This window comes from Papio anubis, chromosome 1, assembly GCF_008728515.1.
Source record: "Papio anubis isolate 15944 chromosome 1, Panubis1.0, whole genome shotgun sequence".
In the NCBI taxonomy this organism is placed as follows: domain Eukaryota; kingdom Metazoa; phylum Chordata; class Mammalia; order Primates; family Cercopithecidae; genus Papio; species Papio anubis.
Window position 1 is genome coordinate 10502280 of NC_044976.1, and position 16798 is coordinate 10519077.

Sequence of the window (16798 nt, forward strand, 5' to 3'; positions counted from 1 at the left end):
TGAACAATTGCAGGCAGGCCCCAGCTTGACCCCTGCAATCCCACCAGACCAGAAGGTAGCATCAGGGTTCAGAACCAAAGCAAAGCTGGAGGCTCTCAGTGATTTTATTGGTCTCCATTTCAGGAGAGAAGGGCAAAGGGTTCCAGGCTCTTCAAATGCCCGCCCCCAGGACCAGCAGCTGACAGTCTCTGGAAGGGGCTGGGGTGGCCAGAAGGAGTGTGCGGGAGCACAGAGTCTGGCACAATGCCCTCCCCACCTCCCCTCCCCCAGGCCAATGGCTGGGCCAACCTCTGGGCCAGGCTTGGAAAAGGGCCAATGAGACCAGATGCTAATGACTCCAGAGGGTGGGCATGAACTAAGAGAAACTCCAAACCAACCCTTTTTGTGCTTCCCCATCCCCACCTCCCATCCCCCACCCCAGGCCCCTCAACTCCATCCCTGGGCCCAAGAGAACTGGTACTGTAGACCCTAGCACAGTCCACACCCACCCCAGTTGCCAATCAGACAAAGGAACTGACACCTTGCCCTAGGGGCCCAGCTTGATGAAGGGCTGTGTAGGCTTGGGGAAGGTGAGGACACTATGGACTAAGTTAAGGCCTATCTACTCCCAGCCTCTACCCTTCCAAGCATCTGAGGGAGGGTAGAAGCAGGGCCACTCAGGGCTCTACCCACATGCTGCTATTGGTCACCTGGGCCCTGAGAACTGGTACACCCCCAACCCCACTCTGCCTTTAGTAAAGGATGGGGGATCGTAGCAAGGCCTAGGATAATCACTGGACCAGGAAAGGCCTGGAGGGCAGCCCCCTCAACATGCCCTTTTCTGGCCTCTGGGCAGCTTGGGTGTCGGTCAGGCGCCAGGCTCAGCTCACCCTTCCTTGGTCTCACAATCCCAGCTTTGTCCTGCCTGGCCCAAGGGCCGCTGGAAACCAGAGCAACTGGAGCCCTACCAAGTATTTTTCCAGGCTATGCCGGGGGGCCCTCAGGAGACAGAAAAGGATGGGAAGGGAGCAGCGTTCATCCATTTGTTCATTCATTCCTTCCTTGGACAAATAATATTTATTGAGAGCCCACTTTGTGGCAGGCAGTGTGCTAGATGCAAGGGGTTCAGCAGTGGGTCCAGTCCAAGCCCACGCCCTCACGGATCTACGTTCTAGAAGCCGGCTACCTAAGCAAACCTATGCCAACAAAACTTCTCTCTCCCTGCTCAGGGGCTGGGCTCGGAGCAAGGGATGGGAGGAGGATGTGTGGCTTGGGGAAGGCAAGGACGCTATGAACTAAGTTAAGGCCTATCTACCCCCGGCCTTTGCCCCTCCAGGCAGCTGGGGGTGGGTGGAGGCAGGGCCGGGCCGCTCAGGGTTCTACCCACACGCTGCTGTTGGTCACCCGAGCCCCGAACCAGCCCTTCCAGTAGACGGAGTCCTGCCCCCCGTGCTCGAAGCGGACGAAGCGGACGCCCGGCCCGTAGTCGGTGAAGGTGTGGGAGATCTGGGGGCGGAGGTAAGAAGAGTCAGCCTCAGAGGTCCAGAGGCCTCCCCTGCCGCCCCACCCCAGCACACCGACCGACCTGCAGCTCCCCCATTCGGTTTCTCGGCAGTATTCAGAGTTCTCTCCACCACCCGGTGACTATCTCAGCCCTGCCCAGCCCAGGCGCGCCGCGGGCGGGGTCTCCTGAAGTCACGCCCCTCACGTCCGGGCCCCACCCCTCCGCCCTGGGTCCCCCAGGCTCACCTCCATCCAGCCCCCGCCGTCACTGTCTTGGGGCACTGCCACCTGCCCGCTGCTGAACTCAGCCAGCACGTCCTCGTGCTCGGACAGTAGCTTCACGGTGAGCTCGTACAGGCAACCAGCGTCGCTGCGGCCCGAGTACCTGCTCAGAGGGAGGGAGGGAGGTGGGGAGCGGGGTTGGGGTGGGGTGGGGTGGGGGCATGGCCTCAGCCCTGCTGAACACGTCCTGGGGACAGGGATTTCCACAAAAGTCCTCCTGTGCGCCCAACATCCCTGTCGGCCAGCACTGCCAGTGCTCCGAGTTTACAGATAAGGGAAACAAGGCCAGCAAGAGAAAGTGACAGTCCAAGCAGGAAACACAAGGACTACATTCCAGGTTGGCCGGACCCCAGCTTGGGGCCAAAGCCAGTCCACAGAGTGGCCTTTGGTTTGGACCGCAGACTAATGTTGAAATATATACATTACATACATACAAACATATCTATGTGCATATATTTGCCAACAATTAAAACTCAGGAGGGGAGGTGGGTTTCCAGGTTCTCCTGAATACTCCGAAGCTGTCAACTTTGCAGACCCGTGGCCCACGTGGCCTCAACCCCTGCAGTGGGGAGGCAGCATCCCTGGGGGGGGTCCCCAGCTGGCTCACCCCTCTGCCTTACCCCACTCCTCCCAGCCCCATGCCACCCCAGGGCCCTCTCACCAGTCCTTCACCACGATGGCCGGCTGAGTCGTGTCCAGCAGCTCCTCCCAGTAGCCCTCAGCCTGCAGGTCAATGATCTGCGCTTTGCGACACCACCTGGGAGAACTGGAGTTAGAACAGAGCGGACGCTCCCCCTCCCCCCCTCCTCCACTCCCTTCTCCTTACTCGAAGGAGGAGGCGAAGTACTTCTTGACGCTCTCGTCGTGGGTGAACTCCACCCCACTGTCTCCAGGCAGCTCCTCCACCCTCCAGCCGTCCCCACCATGCTCCACGTCACACCAGCCCTCCAAGTCCTCTGTAGGGACACGACAGCCCCACCCTGGTCACTCAGTCCCTGCTAAGGCTGTGGCAGGGCTGGCTCTTGCCACTATGTGGAGGTGGGCAGGGCAAAGGTGGCACTTGGTGTCTGGGTGGGCAGATGATGAATGAGAGAGTGAACCAGTGGGCACTTTCCAAATCTGCCTCCTGACAGGTATGTCCCCCATCCCGCCCTGCTCCAGCTGGCTGAGGGTGGGAGGAGCCGGGAGACCCCAGGACGCAGGTGGCCAGAGAGGTACAGTAATAGACAGCCTTGGGGCTACCCATTGCTGGCACTGAGCCAGGCGCTTCTATTTCTCCCTCAAAGCCAGCCGGCGCCATTTCGGCCCATTTCGCAGCAGGGGAAGCTGAGCTCGCCCGGCGAGGGCTTCTCACCTTCCCCGCATGGGTTGCGCAGAAGGTTGCGGCGCCGCTTGCTCAAGAAGTAGAACTGCTGCCAGTGGTCGCGCTCCTCCTCCGCGCCGCCCTCGGGCACCAGCCCCTCCTGCTGGCACTTGAGCAGCCACAGCGGGGCGCCGTCCACCAGCTCCTTCCAGCGCAGGCACACCAGGCGGCAGGCCTGCACCAGCTCGGCGGCCGGGAGTGCGGCTAGCACGCGCAGCAGCAGCGGCTCGGGCAGCTCGTCCAGGTACGCGGCGGCCACCGCCTCCTCCTCCTCCTCCTCTTGGTCCTCCGGCCGCTCCTCCTCAGCGCTCGCCTCGTCCGGCTGCTCCTCCGGGCTTGCCTCCTCGGGCTGCCCCACGCTTTCTGCAGGCAGGGGTGGGTGGGGGGTTGTGTACCTCACCCACCCTGTACCCCTCCAGGCCCCAGGACTGCAATGTGCCCATATCCTCCCCCACCCCACCTTGGGACAATCCACAGCTGGGGTCGGAGATTCTGTGACTACAGACTGGTGCCCAAGGAAGAGGGCCACAGGGCCAGGGACCAACCCTGGATCAGCCCCTAAGTCCAAAGAGGTGCCTCAGAGGCCTGTTTCCTCTGCTGGACCAGTAAAGCCCAGGCCTGGGCAGATGGCAGCAAGGATCATATTTTTATTATTAATGACATCCATCTATAGCACTGTACAATGCTTCACACCGGAACTTCTTTCATCCTCCCAACCACCCTCTGAGATCCCTGCTCCCCTCACCTCCTCAGGAAGCCTTCCGAGATTTCCCCCTATGACACCCTCTCACAGCCCTTCCTAGCTTTTGTCCTGTGGTGTGATCCTATGATAAACGCCTGTCTCTGGACCATACGGAGCTTCATGAGGGCCAGAACATGGTCTGGAAAACACAGCTTCATGTCCTGTGCCTGGCATCTGGCACTTTCCCTGGTCTGTTGTTAGGAACTCATGTTTTGGGGGTACTCCGCAAGTGTTAGCCACTGTCCAAAGCATTTCAACTTCATTTACTCTTTACATCCTCATACCATTTCTTTGAGGTTGCTCTTATTGCTGTCCTTATTTCATTGATGAGGAAACTGAGGCACAGAGAGGTGAAACAGCCCAGGATCACACAGCTAATCAGTGGTTGGAGCCTGGATTTGAACCCAGACAGCCTGGCTCCAGAGCCATCTTAAACCACCACAGCCTCCACAAAATAATTCACTGAATTAGTAGACAGTGTTAGGATTCTGACATTTTTTTTTTTTTTTTTTTTTGAGATGGAATCTCGCTCGCTCTGTCACTACACTCCAGGCTGGAGTGCAGTGGCGTGATCTCGGCTCACTGCGACCTCTGCCTCCTGGGTAGCTGGAAGCTGAGAAGCAAGTCTTCTGCCTCAGTTTCCCAAGTAGCTGGGATTACACGCATGTGCCACCACACCTGGCTAAATTTTGTATTTTTAGTAGAGATGGGGTTTCGCCATGTTGGCCTGGCTGGTCTCAAACTCCTGACCTCAGGTGATCCACCCACCTAGGCCTCCCAAAGTGCTAGGATTAAAGGCATCAGCCGCCACGCCCGGCTGACTTTTATTTTTAAAGATAGGATCTCACTCTGTTGCCCAGGCTGGCCTCAACTCCTGTACTCAAGCAATCCTGCTGCCTCGGCCTCCTAAAGTGCTGGGATTACAGTCATGCTCCACTGCACCAAGGCCAGGATTTTGACTTTGCAGGTGCAAATATTCAGGCTCAGGGATTAAGTGACTTGTTGAAGGACACACTGCCAGTATTTAGGGAAGGGGACATGGGACCTGGAGCCTTCAGGGGCTGGAGAACAGAGCCCAGAAACCCAGCTGTCCCCAGCTATTGTGTGATTTGGGGATGAGGAGGGACTTATTTAAATAAATCATAACAAGCAAGGAGATGACATAGGGCCTTGGGGAAGGAAACTGTCTCTACCTCCTTTTCCCATCCTTGGCCCTCAGTTTTCTCATCTGTAAATGGGAGTAATCATTGTGCTAGGCCATACAAACAGGACAGATGTCCAAATCCCCTGACGAGGGGGACAAGAGCATTCTGAATTGTAAGGAGGCAGGCAGATGTCACCGCAGCAGCCGGACTGTCTCTTGGATCCCAGTTGGCTTCAGTGGGGCCGTCACAGCCTTGAGTAAGTGGACACCGAGTGCCCCAGATGCCTGGATGAGGGAGAGCCAGTGAGGAGGAGACAGGGCCACTCTGGGCGATCAGGAAGACTACAGCTCTCAGACCTACGATGGGGAGCTCCCATGGGCTAGGCCCTGGAGAGTCAAGGCGGTGGTGGGAACAGGTCAGGCACTGGGGAAGGGAACAGGTGGCAGGGCCCAGACCCAAGTCTCCAGGCCCACCAGCTCTTAACCTCCTCACATGCAGCTTCTCCTCCCTGCCCAACACACAGTCGCGCCCTTGAGAGCTTTCGCAGAGCCCAGAGCACACAGCGAGTCCTCAGTCAGTCTTACTGAGTGAACCACATTGAACACAGCACTTCTCCTTCCTTATTAGCATTTTTTTTGGCCACATCTTTATGATGTGGGGATTTACACCTGCCCCTTTGGCAAAGAGGAAACTGAGGCCAAAAGGGGCTTAACAGCTTCTCCCAGACCACATCGCAGAACAGCAGGAAGACAGAGGAAAATGCCAAGCCCTGAAGCCACATCGCCTGCCCAGGCAGATGCCCACAGCTCTCTGGGGAGCTGGGCCCAGTGTCCTCACCTCTCCAGCCCTCCCCTCCGGCCCTGGCCCCATCGGACACCTGATGCTCCCGGAAAGGTGCACCTCACCCAGTCCCCTCTTCTGGCCCCGGGGCCTGGCACTCAAGGCCCCAGATCCAATTACAGCTCCCCCCACCCTCTCTCTTACACACACAACTCCCCACATTGTTGCCGGCCGAAAGTTATCTGGCCCCTGGAAGCTGCCTGCCTGCGAGGCTGATTCACTCACCTGGAGTGGGCCCCAGAGTCCAGGGAATAGCTGAGCCCTGGGAAAAAGCAGGAGCCAGTTCTGGAGCCCTACAGAGGGTGTGGCCAGAAGGCCGTGGATTGGGAGCAAGGGCTGCAGGAGCTGGGATTTTCAGGGCTGGAGGTGGGGGGAATGGGGGGTTGGGGGGGCCAGAGCTTTCATCAGTCTGTTTGCCACCGCATACCCCAAGCAATGCCCACCCCGAGCTGGACCTGATGAGGAAAGAGTGAGGGCTGTCTGCAGGCAGGTCTTGTTTCCATCCTGACTCAGCAGGCAACCCCTGCAGGCCCCGCAGGGAGTTGGACGATTGGGGGTGAGGGGTCTTGAGTGCCAGAGAGGATGACTGGGCAGCCTGGGAAGGCTCTGAGCACCAGCCAAAGCTGCCCCCAATGCTCCCTCACCGCTGGCCCGGTCCCCACTGGGGATCTCACCACGCCGGGGAGGGGAGGGGCCGCCCCTCCAGACAAGGGAGCTCAGGAGGAAGGCAGGGATAGGTGAGGCCAGGCCAGGGACCCCAAGGAACCCACGGGGATCCAGGCGGCCCAAGGCCCAGAGCTGGAAGAGCTGATGAAAGAAAAGGCTCGCAGCCTCCGTCCCAGACGCATCCCAGGCGCCCGCCAGACAGACCCTCAGGAAGCTGGGAGGCGGGAATGTGGGGGTCCTCTCGTGCTACTTCCTGGCTAAATGGGACCCAGGAGTCCTCTCTCCCTGCCGGTCGCCTCTCAAGGCCTCCCGCCAGACCAAGATAGCAGAGATATGTGCTCTTTGGAGACCGCCTCTAGGACTTCGCTGGCGTGAAAGTTTGCCGCGCCAGGTCTCCGGGCCCCCTCGCTCTCTGACTCCGCTCTGTGCAGCGCTCGCCCGCCGACCCCATCTCCCCTCCCCGCCGCAGCGAGCGGTCCAGGCGGCGGCTACCTGGGTCACCGTCTCCGTCCATCGCTGCGGAGGGCGGTCGCGAGAGGAGGAGGAGCCGGAGCGCTGCGGGCTGCGCGAGTCCCGGGGCGGCGAGTACCGGCGCTGTCCGCGTCTGTGTCGGTCCCGGCGGCCGCGCCTCTTAAAGGCCCCCGACCCGCCCCGCCCCGCCCCGCCTCTGGCCCCGCGCCCGGCCGCCCCGCAGTCCCAGCAATCGGCTCGAGGCCTGGGGCTGCGGGTTCCTCAGCGGACCCAGGAGGCTGGGAAAGGTCAGGAGGTGTTTTCGTTTAATTGGGGAGGGGTCCGATTTGGGGCATCTCCCAGCTCGCTCCTGGGGGACTGCTGGAAGGAGGCGGCGAGGGGAGGCAGGGAGAGGCTGGGTCAGGCCGAGGGTGCGGGGCGGGTGGCCCAAGCGTAGTCGGGGGATAGGAGGCGCCTTCCGCCCCACCCCCAACACCAGGTAATTTTCCTACGACGCGGCGGGGGGCGCGTCCCTGGCCCAGCGCTGCGCGGGGCGGGGCCCTGGGCGCGGGGGCGGGGCCTGGAGGGCCGGGGCGGAGCCTCACTTCCCCGGCAAGCGCAGGTCCAGGCGGTGCAGCTTGGGCGGCCCAGCGGATCGTGCCGCTGCAGCCGAGCGCAGGTGACCGGCAGGAGGGGGCGCGGGGGGCGCCGGGGAGGGGGCGCGGCTGGGCGGGGGCTGCCGGGAAGGCTCCTGGGCTCCCGGTCGGGCCGCAGTTGCCGAGGGAGGCCCGGCACCGACCAGGCCCAGGCCGCCGGGCCTGAACTGGCTGCGCGGCGCGGCCGCGAACTGGGGCTGGGGTCGCCATCGATGTGCAGGGGTCGGAGCCCAGACTTTGGGGGACATTTTAAAGCACAGCGTGGGAAGGGGAGGCTGCAGGCGCGCTGGCAGACTTGGGGTGGAGGAGCCCAGCCGCGGGGCTGGGGGTGGGGGTAGGGAGATAGGAAGGGCCCTTCCCTGTCGCCCACCCTCTTGCCACTCCCAGCTAGGCAGGAGGTCATGTCCTCTGAGATCCTGAGAAGGTGGCTGCAGCCCTTTGGACCTCCGGGGGAGGCAGTAATAATTAGCCTCCTCCTCCCATCATGTTCCGAGGATGGGAGAAAGGATGGTGACGACACTGGAGGCCTGGGGTGCTCTGCCGGGCTGCGCATAGACTGTCTGGCTTACTGAAAAAGGCTGGCCCTGGAATCAAAGAAGATCCCGGCTCCTTCCCCCTCTGCCCTTATTTTGACCTTGGGCAGTGCCTTCCACGTTTGTTGTGAGAAGCCAGAGAAAAAAAATCAGAGCTCACCTTTTATTAAAGTACCTGATATGCCCTAAGCTCCTTGGACCGCCCCAGTGACCCCTGGAGGTAAGGTACCCATTTACAGAGAGGGAAACTGAGGCTGGGAGAGGCACTATGACTCTCCCGAGATAAATGACAGAGCAGGGATGAGGCCTGCAGCATAGCTTTTCAACAGCCACAGGAGGGTATCCAGAAGCCACTAGCCATGGCTGTGGGGAACATCAACGAGCTGCCCGAGAACATCCTGCTGGAGCTGTTCACGCACGTGCCCGCCCGCCAGCTGCTGCTGAACTGCCGCCTGGTCTGCAGCCTCTGGCGGGACCTCATCGACCTGGTGACCCTCTGGAAGCGCAAGTGCCTGCGAGAGGGCTTCATCACCGAGGACTGGGACCAGCCCGTGGCCGACTGGAAGATCTTCTACTTCCTACGGAGCCTGCACAGGAACCTCCTGCACAACCCGTGCGCTGAAGGTGGGGTACAGGCCGGGTCTGGCATGCCTCCAGTACACACAGTTGTGACACCAGGAACATGTGTTGAGCACTTAGTATGAGCCAGGTGCTTTGGATGGTTTAACACCTTTTCTCCTCTCACAGTAACCCGAAGAAGTAGCTACTGATAGTACACACATTTTTCAGATGGGCAAACTGAGGCCAAGAGTGGTGTTTCTTATTGTTACTCTACTCTTTTTTTCTTTTCTTTTCTTTTTTTTTTTTTTTTGAGACAGAGTTTCACTCTGTCACCCAGGCTGGAATACAGTGGCGCAATCTTGGCTCACTGTAACCTCCACCTCCCAGGTTCAGCCTCCCAAATAGCTGGGATTACAGGCATGCGCCACCATACCTGGCTAATTTTTTTTTTTTTTGGATGGAATCTCGCTCTATTGCCCAAGCTGGAGTGCAATAGTGCGATCCTGGCTCACTGCAACCTCCGCCTCCCGGGTTCAAGGGATTCTCCTGCCTCAGCCTCCCGAGTAGCTGGGACTACAGGTGGGATTACAGGTGCCCGCCACCATGCCCAGCTAATTTTTTGTATTTTTAATAGAGACACGGTTTCACCATGTCTCTATTAAAATACAGGCTGGTGTTAAACTCCTGGCCTCAAGTGATCCGCCTGCCTTGGCCTCCCAAAGTGCTGGGATTACATGCATGAGCCACCATACCCTCTTATTCTACTCTTAAGATTATTTCCCCAGTGATCTTTCCTAGGAAGGGGAATGTTGCCAACTGAGACTAATTCTGCTTAAGACACAAGGCCAGGAAGTCAGAGCCATGTTTTGTTGGCCTAGTTTCTAGGCTCCAGGGTTGGGCCTACTGACATGGTCCCAGAGGGCCAAGGGGGTTTTGCTTGTGGAAGAATGGGAGATCTGGTCTTCTTCCCAGTATGTTACAACAACAGGTAAAGCAAGGTTTCTACTGATCCTTGCTTGCTGTGTTGTTGGGTAGACACTGGGATGGCATGGGAACCTCGTTTTCCACAATTTGACCAAATTCTGGAGCAAAATGATAATAAAACAACTCCTCCAAGCTGTCCATGAGCCAAATCTGGCTGAGGCATTAAGAATTGTTTTTACGTTTTTATTTTTTATTTATTTTTTTTTTTGAGACAGATTTTCACTCTTGTTGCCCAGGCTGGAGTGCAATGGCACGATCTCAGCTCACTGCAACCTCCGCCTCCTGGGTTCAAGTGATTCTCCTGCCTCAGCCTCTCGAGTAGCTGGGATTACAGTCATGCGCCACCACATCCAGCTAATTTTGTATTTTTAGTAGAGATGGGGTTTCTCCATGTTGGTCAGGCTGGTCTCGAACTCCTAACCTCAGGTGATCCACCCGCCTCGGCCTCCCAAAGTGCTGGGATTACAGGTGTGAGCCACTGTGCCTGGCCTGTTTTTACAATTTTAAAGGATTATTTAAATTAAAAAAAAAAAAGAGAGAGAGAGAGAAGAAACAACCACCAAAAAAACCATACAATAGAGATAGTTTGTGGCCCACAAGTCCTAAAATATTTTGGCAGTTTGCCAAAAAAGCTTCCCAGCCCCTGTTCTTACTCCAGTTTACAGAGGAGACAACTGAGGCTCAGAGAGGGAAAGCAACTGGCCTGAGGTCACACAGCTGAGTACTGGTAGAGCTGGGACTACACCCAGGTCTGTCTGGCCCACATCAGAGCGTTCTCCATCACAGAAGGCATCTGGGCCAGGAGCAGTGGCTCATACCTGTAATCCCAGCACTTTGGGAGGCCAAGGTGGGTGGATCATCTGAGGTCAGGAGATCGAGACCAGCCTGGCCAACATGGTGAAACCCTGCCTCTACAAAAAAATACAAAAATTAGCCAGGTATGGTGGCATGCGACTGTAATCCCAGCTACTCGGGAGGCTGAGGCAGGAGAATCACTGGAACCCAGGAGGCGGAGGTTACAGTGAGCCGAGATCGCGCCATTGCACTCCAGCCTGGGTGATGAGCGAAACTCTGTCTTAAAAAACAAACAACAAAAAAAAAGTTTTTATGTTTTTGAAGGGTTATACGAAAAGAAACAACAACAAACAAAAAACTATACAATAGAGATAGTATGTGGGCCACAAGTCCTAAAATATTTTGGCACTTTGCAAAAAAAGCTTCTCAGGCCCTGTTCTTACTCCAGTTTACAGAGGAGACAACCAAGGGTCAGAGAGGGAAAGCAACTGGCCCAAGGTCACACAGCCGAGTGCTGGTAGAGCTGGGACTAGACCCAGGTCTGTCTGGCCCACATCAGAGCGTTCTCCATCACAGAAGAGGTCTGGTCACTCACATCACCATGTGTCTCAGGGCCCCCAGGGAAGTCACCTCCCTGTGCCTGCAACACAGGAAGCACCTAATACGCGGTGGCCACTGTGATCTGCAGCGTCCCACAGCACAGGGCTTGAGGGCAGCCGCCAAGATGCGGGCAGAGGAGTTGGGAGGAAGGGGCACTTGGGAGAAGGTGGCCACTGAGGGGCTTCCCTTCAGTGTGAACTCTGCTTTTCCATCAGAGGGGTTCGAGTTCTGGAGCCTGGATGTGAATGGAGGCGATGAATGGAAGGTGGAGGATCTCTCTCGAGACCAGAGGAAGGAATTCCCCAATGACCAGGTCAAGAAATACTTCGTGACTTCATATTAGTAAGATCCGGGGACTTGGGGTAGGGGAAAGCCCAAATCAATTTACCCTGTGGTCCCTCCCACCCTGGAAAGGGGCAGTCCTAGCCCCTCACTGCCCTAGTGGTGAGCCCCAGCCCCTCCCACCCTTCTGCCTGCCCCCAGCACCTGCCTCAAGTCCCAGGTGGTGGACCTCAAGGCCGAAGGGTATTGGGAGGAGCTGATGGATACCACACGGCCGGACATCGAGGTCAAGGACTGGTGAGTGCCTGGGGCAAGGGTCTGGGGGGGGGCATGCCAATCAGGCGCCCCACCCCTGCCCTGCCCCCAATCTCCGAGGCCCTGATGGGCCCTCCCTCTCCCTGCAGGTTCGCAGCCAGGCCAGATTGCGGGTCCAAGTACCAGCTGTGCGTTCAGCTCCTGTCGTCCGCGCACGCGCCTCTGGGGACCTTCCAGCCAGACCCGGCAACCATCCAGCAGAAGAGCGATGCCAAGTGGAGGGAGGTGCGTGGGCCTGGGAGGCAGGGGCAGAGGCAGATTGTCCAAGGCTGAGGCTGCGGTCAGATGGGGTCTAGGTTCAGATCCAAGCTCTGCATCTTCTCAGCTATGCTTCCAATGCTCTGAGCTTCACTCACTGCTTCTGTAAAATGGGTATATAGTGCTTCTGTCATAGAGCTCTGAAAGAAATCAGTGAAATGATGCTGGCAAGGCCAGGGCCAAAAAATATTCCAAAAGGTTGGCAGGGGTCTTTGGCTCACACCTATAATCCCAGCATTTTGGGAGGCCCAGACAGGCAGATCACCTGAGGTTGGGAGTTCGAGACTAGCCTGACCAACATGGAGAAACCCTGTCTTTACCAACAATACAAAATTACCCAGGCGTGGTGGCGCATGCCAGCTACTCAGGAGGTTAAGGCAGAAGAATCGCTTGAATCCAGGAGGCGGAGGTTGCAGTGAGCCGAGATCGCACCACTGCACTCCAGCCTGGGCAACAAGAGGGAAACTCCATCTAAAAAAAAAAAAAAGAAAAAAGAAAAAAAGAAAAAAAAATTCCAAAAGGTTGACTGTTTGACTGTTACTAATTACTAGTATTGATTATTACTGTTTTCTAGACTGGGGTCAGCAAACGTTTGTTTGTTTGTTTTAATTTACTTACATATTTTTAGGGACAGGGTCTCTGTCACCCAGGCTGGCGCATTCATAGCTCACTGCAGACTCAAATTCTTAGGCTCAAGCCATCCTCCTGCCTCAGCCTCCTGAGCAGCTGGGAGTACAGGTGCGCACCACCACTAATTAAAAAAAATTTTTTGGCCAGGCGCGGTGGCTCAAGCCTGTAATCCCAGCACTTTGGGAGGCCGAGACGGGCGGATCACGAGGTCATGAGATCGAGACCATCCTGGCTAACACGGTGAAACCCCGTCTCTACTAAAAAAAATACAAAAAACTAGCCGGGCGAGGTGGCGGGCGCCTGTAGTCCCAGCTACTTGGGAGGCTGAGCCAGGAGAATGGCGTGAACCCGGGAGGCGGAGCTTGCAGTGAGCTGAGATCCGGCCACTGAACTCCAGCCTGGGCGACAGAGCGAGACTCCGTCTCAAAAAAATTTTTTTTTCTTTTTTTTTTGTAGAGATAGAGTTTTGCTTTGTTGCCCAGGCTGGTCTTGCACTTCTGGCCTCAAGTCATCCTTCTGCCTCAACCTCCCAAAGTGCTGGAACTACAGGCATGAGCCACTGTGCCCAGCCCTAGCAAATGTTTTCTTAAAATGGCAGACATGAATATTTTAGGCTTTGCAGGTCACACTGTCTTTGTCACAATTACTCAACTCTCTAACTCTGCTGTTGTTGTATGAAAACAGCTCTAGACAATATGTAAATGAATGGACATGGCTGTGTTCCAGTAAAACTTTATTTATAAAAACAGGCAGTGGGCCTGCAGGTCATCGTTTGCCAACCCCAGCCCTGTCCGATAGAACTTTCTGTAGTGATAGAAATGGTCTGTGTCTACACTATCCATAAAGTAGTCAGTAGCTACATGTGACCACTGAACAGTTAGTAAGAGCCAGTTTCTAGTACAGCTGAGTACCTGAATTTTTTTTTTCATCTAATTTTAATTTTTTTTTTTTTTTTTGAGATGGAGTCTCACTCTGTCGCCCAGGCTGGAGTGCAGTGGCGCGATCTCAGCTCACTACAACCTCCACCTCCCAGGTTCAAGTGATTCTCCTGCCTCAGCCTCCTGAGCAGCTGGGATTACAGGCATGCGCCACCACACCAGCTAATTTTGTATTTTTAGTAGAGACGGGGTTTCTCCATGTTAGTCAGGCTGGTCTCGAACTCCCGACCTCAGGTGATCCACCCACCCCGGCCTGCCAAAGTGCTGGGATTACAGGCGTGAGCCACCGCGCAGGGCAATTTTACTTAATTTTAGCTTAAATAATACATGTGCCCTGTGATGAGCATATTGGACATCCTTTGGCAGCTTGCAGTTTCTTTCCATTCCTTTGGGCTGAAGGATAAACCTGTGGAGTGGACCAGCAGGATTTTGCTCCATTTTATAGATGAGGAAACCGAGGCTCAGAGAAAGGAAATGATCTGTCCCAAATCACAGAGCTCAAACTAGAACTCCACTGATTTCTAGACTGGCACCAAGAACTCAGCCACTTCCTGGTTCCCCTGCCCCCCTCAGGCAGTGCCACACTCAGGGTCAGCTCCCACCCTTTTTTTTTAAGGCTCATTTTCTTTTATTTTTTTTGTTTTTTAGAGACAGGGTCTCACTCTGTTGTCCAGGCTGGAGTGCAGTGGCGTGATCACAGCTCACTGCAGTCTTGAACTCCTGCCTTAGCCTGTACTCCTGCCTCAGCCTGCCTGGAACTACAGGCACACATCACCGTGCCTGGCTAATTTTTTTTTTTTTTTTTTCTTGTAGAGATGGTATCTCACTATCTCTGGTTTGCAACCAAACTAGTCGCAAACTCCTGGATTCAAACAACCCTCCCAGCTCGGCCTCCCAAAGTACTAGGATTCCCGGTGTGAACCACCACACCCAGCCTGAGTCAGCTCCCTTGACCTTTCTCCCCCCTCTACCTGCCCCGCCAGGTCTCCCACACATTCTCCAACTACCCGCCCGGCGTCCGCTACATCTGGTTTCAGCACGGCGGCGTGGACACTCATTACTGGGCCGGCTGGTACGGCCCGAGGGTCACCAACAGCAGCATCACCATCGGGCCCCCGCTGCCCTGACGCCCCCTGAGCCCCCATCTGCTGAACCCTGACTGGTAAACAACTGCTATCAGAAAACGGCTGGGCTTGGGAAGGGGAGGTGGAGGCCAGGTGTCCCCAGACCTCTGACCCTTGCCCCCAGCTGCCTCTTCTTTGTGGAGCCTCTCGGCGTGGGCAGCCCTCACATGCTGGGGTGGGGGCCAGCTCTCCCCAAAAGGTCTTGACCTGAATGATGGGTGAGGAAGCCTGCATGGGCCCCTTTCAGAGACGGAGCACCTGAGATGTGAGAGGTGCGGCGTGTTCCCCTGGGCCCCTCAGAAAGTCGAGCTTGGAGGCCAGCCTGGATCTGTCTCTCCCTTCCCCTCCTGGGACCATTCTACTTGTGTTCTTTGACCCTCAGAGCAGGGACAGGCAAGACATCTGGCAAGCCTGCAGCTGCCCTGATGGTGCAGGGAGGTGACCATGTAACTCAGACCAGTCTGGGAAGCGGAGGGTGGGCTCGTGGGCCACGCTCTGCCCCTGTCTGCTGCTCCCAGTCTCTTACTCTGCCTGCCTGCTCAGAAGAGGTGGCTTTAGCCCAGAGGCTCAGGCCCGGTCTGAGATGGGCAGACCCAGGGTGGAGTGGGGTCCAGGTCAGGTGTGGATTTTCCTCACTATCAATAGAGCCTAGAAGCTAGACGGGTGCCAGGTGGGGGTCAGGTTCCCAGAGGACTGAGGGAATCCTGCACAGGATGTCCCAGGGTAGGTGGGGAGCAGGGTTGGGACCCGCTCTGACAGCTGGACACGTGAGCCCTGGATGAGTATGGTAGGGTGTTTGAAGGATCCCCTGCCCACCTCCCAAATCCAGGCCAGACCCCCTGTGGCTTGGAGAGCATTCCAAGCCCCCACCCCACCCCTAGAACTGGCATTCCCAAGACCTCTGTCTCCCACCCAGCCACCCTTGGAACGTGCCTCTTGTCCTGCTGGAAGGACAGCAGTGTTCTCCTGACCTCGCCCTACTCCATGCATTCAAATAAAAGGTGTGCCCAGCCTAACCTGTGCCCTGTGGTTTCTGGAAGGAAAGGCAGACTTTAGGTGGTCCCGCCGGGACCTGCAGATGGTACAATGGTGTGGCTTCTGCCTAAGGTACAGAGGGGTTGGCATTTCAGGAACCAGACCATCACAGAAGCAGGTTCATGGGACAGACCCCTCAGTGAGCTGCAGGTGTCTCACCTGGCAGCCGTCCAGTACTGCTGGCTTCCTCTAGAGGCCCAGCCACAGGCTGGGGTTGGGGTGTGTAGACATCTCTGAGCAGCCCTTGAGTCCACCTTGTGCCAGATCAGCAGTGCCATCCAGGCTCTGCCTCCTGGTGTTATTCTTTGCCAAGAGCTTTACTGACATTGGATGAAGCCGAAGCATTTAGAATGGTGCCTGGCACACAGCTGGTGCTTGATATGGTTAAGCCTTGTGTCCCCACCCACACCTCATCTTGAATGGTAATCCTGGGTGTTTAGGGAAAGACCTGGTGGGAAGTGACTGGATTATGGGGGCGGTTTTCCCCATGCTGTTCTCATGATAGTGAGTTCTCACGAGATCTGATGGTTTTACAAGTGACAGTTTCCCTGGCTCCCTCCTGCTGCCACGTGCTTCTGCTTCACCTTCCACCATGATTGTAAGTTTCTTGAGGCCTCCCCAGCCATATGAAACTGTAAGTCAATTAAACCTCTTTCCTTTATAAATTCCAGTCTCGAGTATTTCTTTATAGCAGTATGAACATGGACTAATACAGCACTTAATAAATACTCCTTACATTTAGCTATCTCAATCAAGGGTGGGCTAGATAAGGGCTTTGGCCAGGGCAGGATCACCATCCACCAGCCCATGGCAAACTGCAAAAGGACGGCCTTCCATGGAGAAGACGTAGCCCTGACTGCAATTAATGTGGCCTGGGCCAGTCCCCTTGTGCAGTGCACAGCCTGCACAACCCTTGGTGGTTGCCTGAACAAGGTGCTTGCTAATTATTTGTTGACTGATGGAAGAAATTCATGAACTTACTCCTGACAAAAAACCTCAGAGGTTTTTTGGTTTTTTGAGACAAGGACTGGCTCTGTTGCCCAGCCTGCAGTGCAGTGGTGCAGTCTTGGCTCACTGCAGCCTCCCAGGTTCAAGCGATTCTCCCACCTCAGCCTCC

At 56.3% G+C, this 16798-nt stretch overlaps 2 protein-coding genes across 9 annotated transcripts; one reads left to right on the top strand and one right to left on the bottom strand.

The window, feature by feature from the left end:
- Positions 1-86: 86 nt before the first annotated feature.
- FBXO2 (F-box protein 2) lies at positions 87-7528 on the bottom strand. Its single transcript, XM_003891110.4, has 6 exons — positions 7013-7528; positions 3119-3490; positions 2591-2720; positions 2426-2521; positions 1729-1867; positions 87-1485 (listed from the first exon to the last, which is right to left on the bottom strand). The coding sequence occupies exons 1-6, from the start codon at positions 7032-7034 to the stop codon at positions 1351-1353; spliced, it is 894 nt and encodes a 297-aa protein (XP_003891159.1). The 5' UTR covers positions 7035-7528; the 3' UTR covers positions 87-1350.
- FBXO44 (F-box protein 44) lies at positions 7072-16365 on the top strand. 8 transcript variants are annotated; one of them, XM_009193001.4, is made up of 7 exons: positions 7557-7649; positions 8489-8783; positions 11315-11441; positions 11583-11678; positions 11786-11921; positions 14506-14684; positions 16187-16365. In XM_009193001.4, the coding sequence occupies exons 2-6, from the start codon at positions 8519-8521 to the stop codon at positions 14647-14649; spliced, it is 768 nt and encodes a 255-aa protein (XP_009191265.1). In that variant the 5' UTR covers positions 7557-7649; positions 8489-8518; the 3' UTR covers positions 14650-14684; positions 16187-16365. The 8 variants fall into 8 exon arrangements, with proteins under 8 accessions (XP_009191424.1, XP_009191217.1, XP_003891164.1 ...); XM_009192923.4 differs by lacking the exon at positions 16187-16365 and adding an exon at positions 8018-8379 and having other exon boundaries at positions 7565-7649; positions 14506-15662; XM_009192953.2 differs by lacking the exons at positions 7557-7649; positions 16187-16365 and adding an exon at positions 7203-7278 and having other exon boundaries at positions 14506-15662.
- Positions 16366-16798: the final 433 nt, after the last annotated feature.

Bases quoted from the DNA above. Each gene is read 5' to 3' on its own strand.
- FBXO2 (XM_003891110.4), bottom strand. From the start codon at position 7,034: ATGGACGGAGACGGTGACCCAG. The intron at 3,491-7,012 runs GTAGCCGCCGCC...CCCTGCCTGCAG, and splicing joins GGACGGAGACGGTGACCCAG to AAAGCGTGGGGCAGCCCGAG. The intron at 1,486-1,728 runs GTGAGCCTGGGG...CTCCGCCCCCAG, and splicing joins ACGGCGGGGGCTGGATGGAG to ATCTCCCACACCTTCACCGA.
- FBXO44 (XM_009192953.2), top strand. From the start codon at position 8,519: ATGGCTGTGGGGAACATCAACGAGCTGCCCGAGAACATCCTGCTGGAG. The intron at 8,784-11,314 runs GTGGGGTACAGG...CTTTTCCATCAG, and splicing joins GCACAACCCGTGCGCTGAAG to AGGGGTTCGAGTTCTGGAGC. The intron at 11,922-14,505 runs GTGCGTGGGCCT...CTGCCCCGCCAG, and splicing joins GCGATGCCAAGTGGAGGGAG to GTCTCCCACACATTCTCCAA.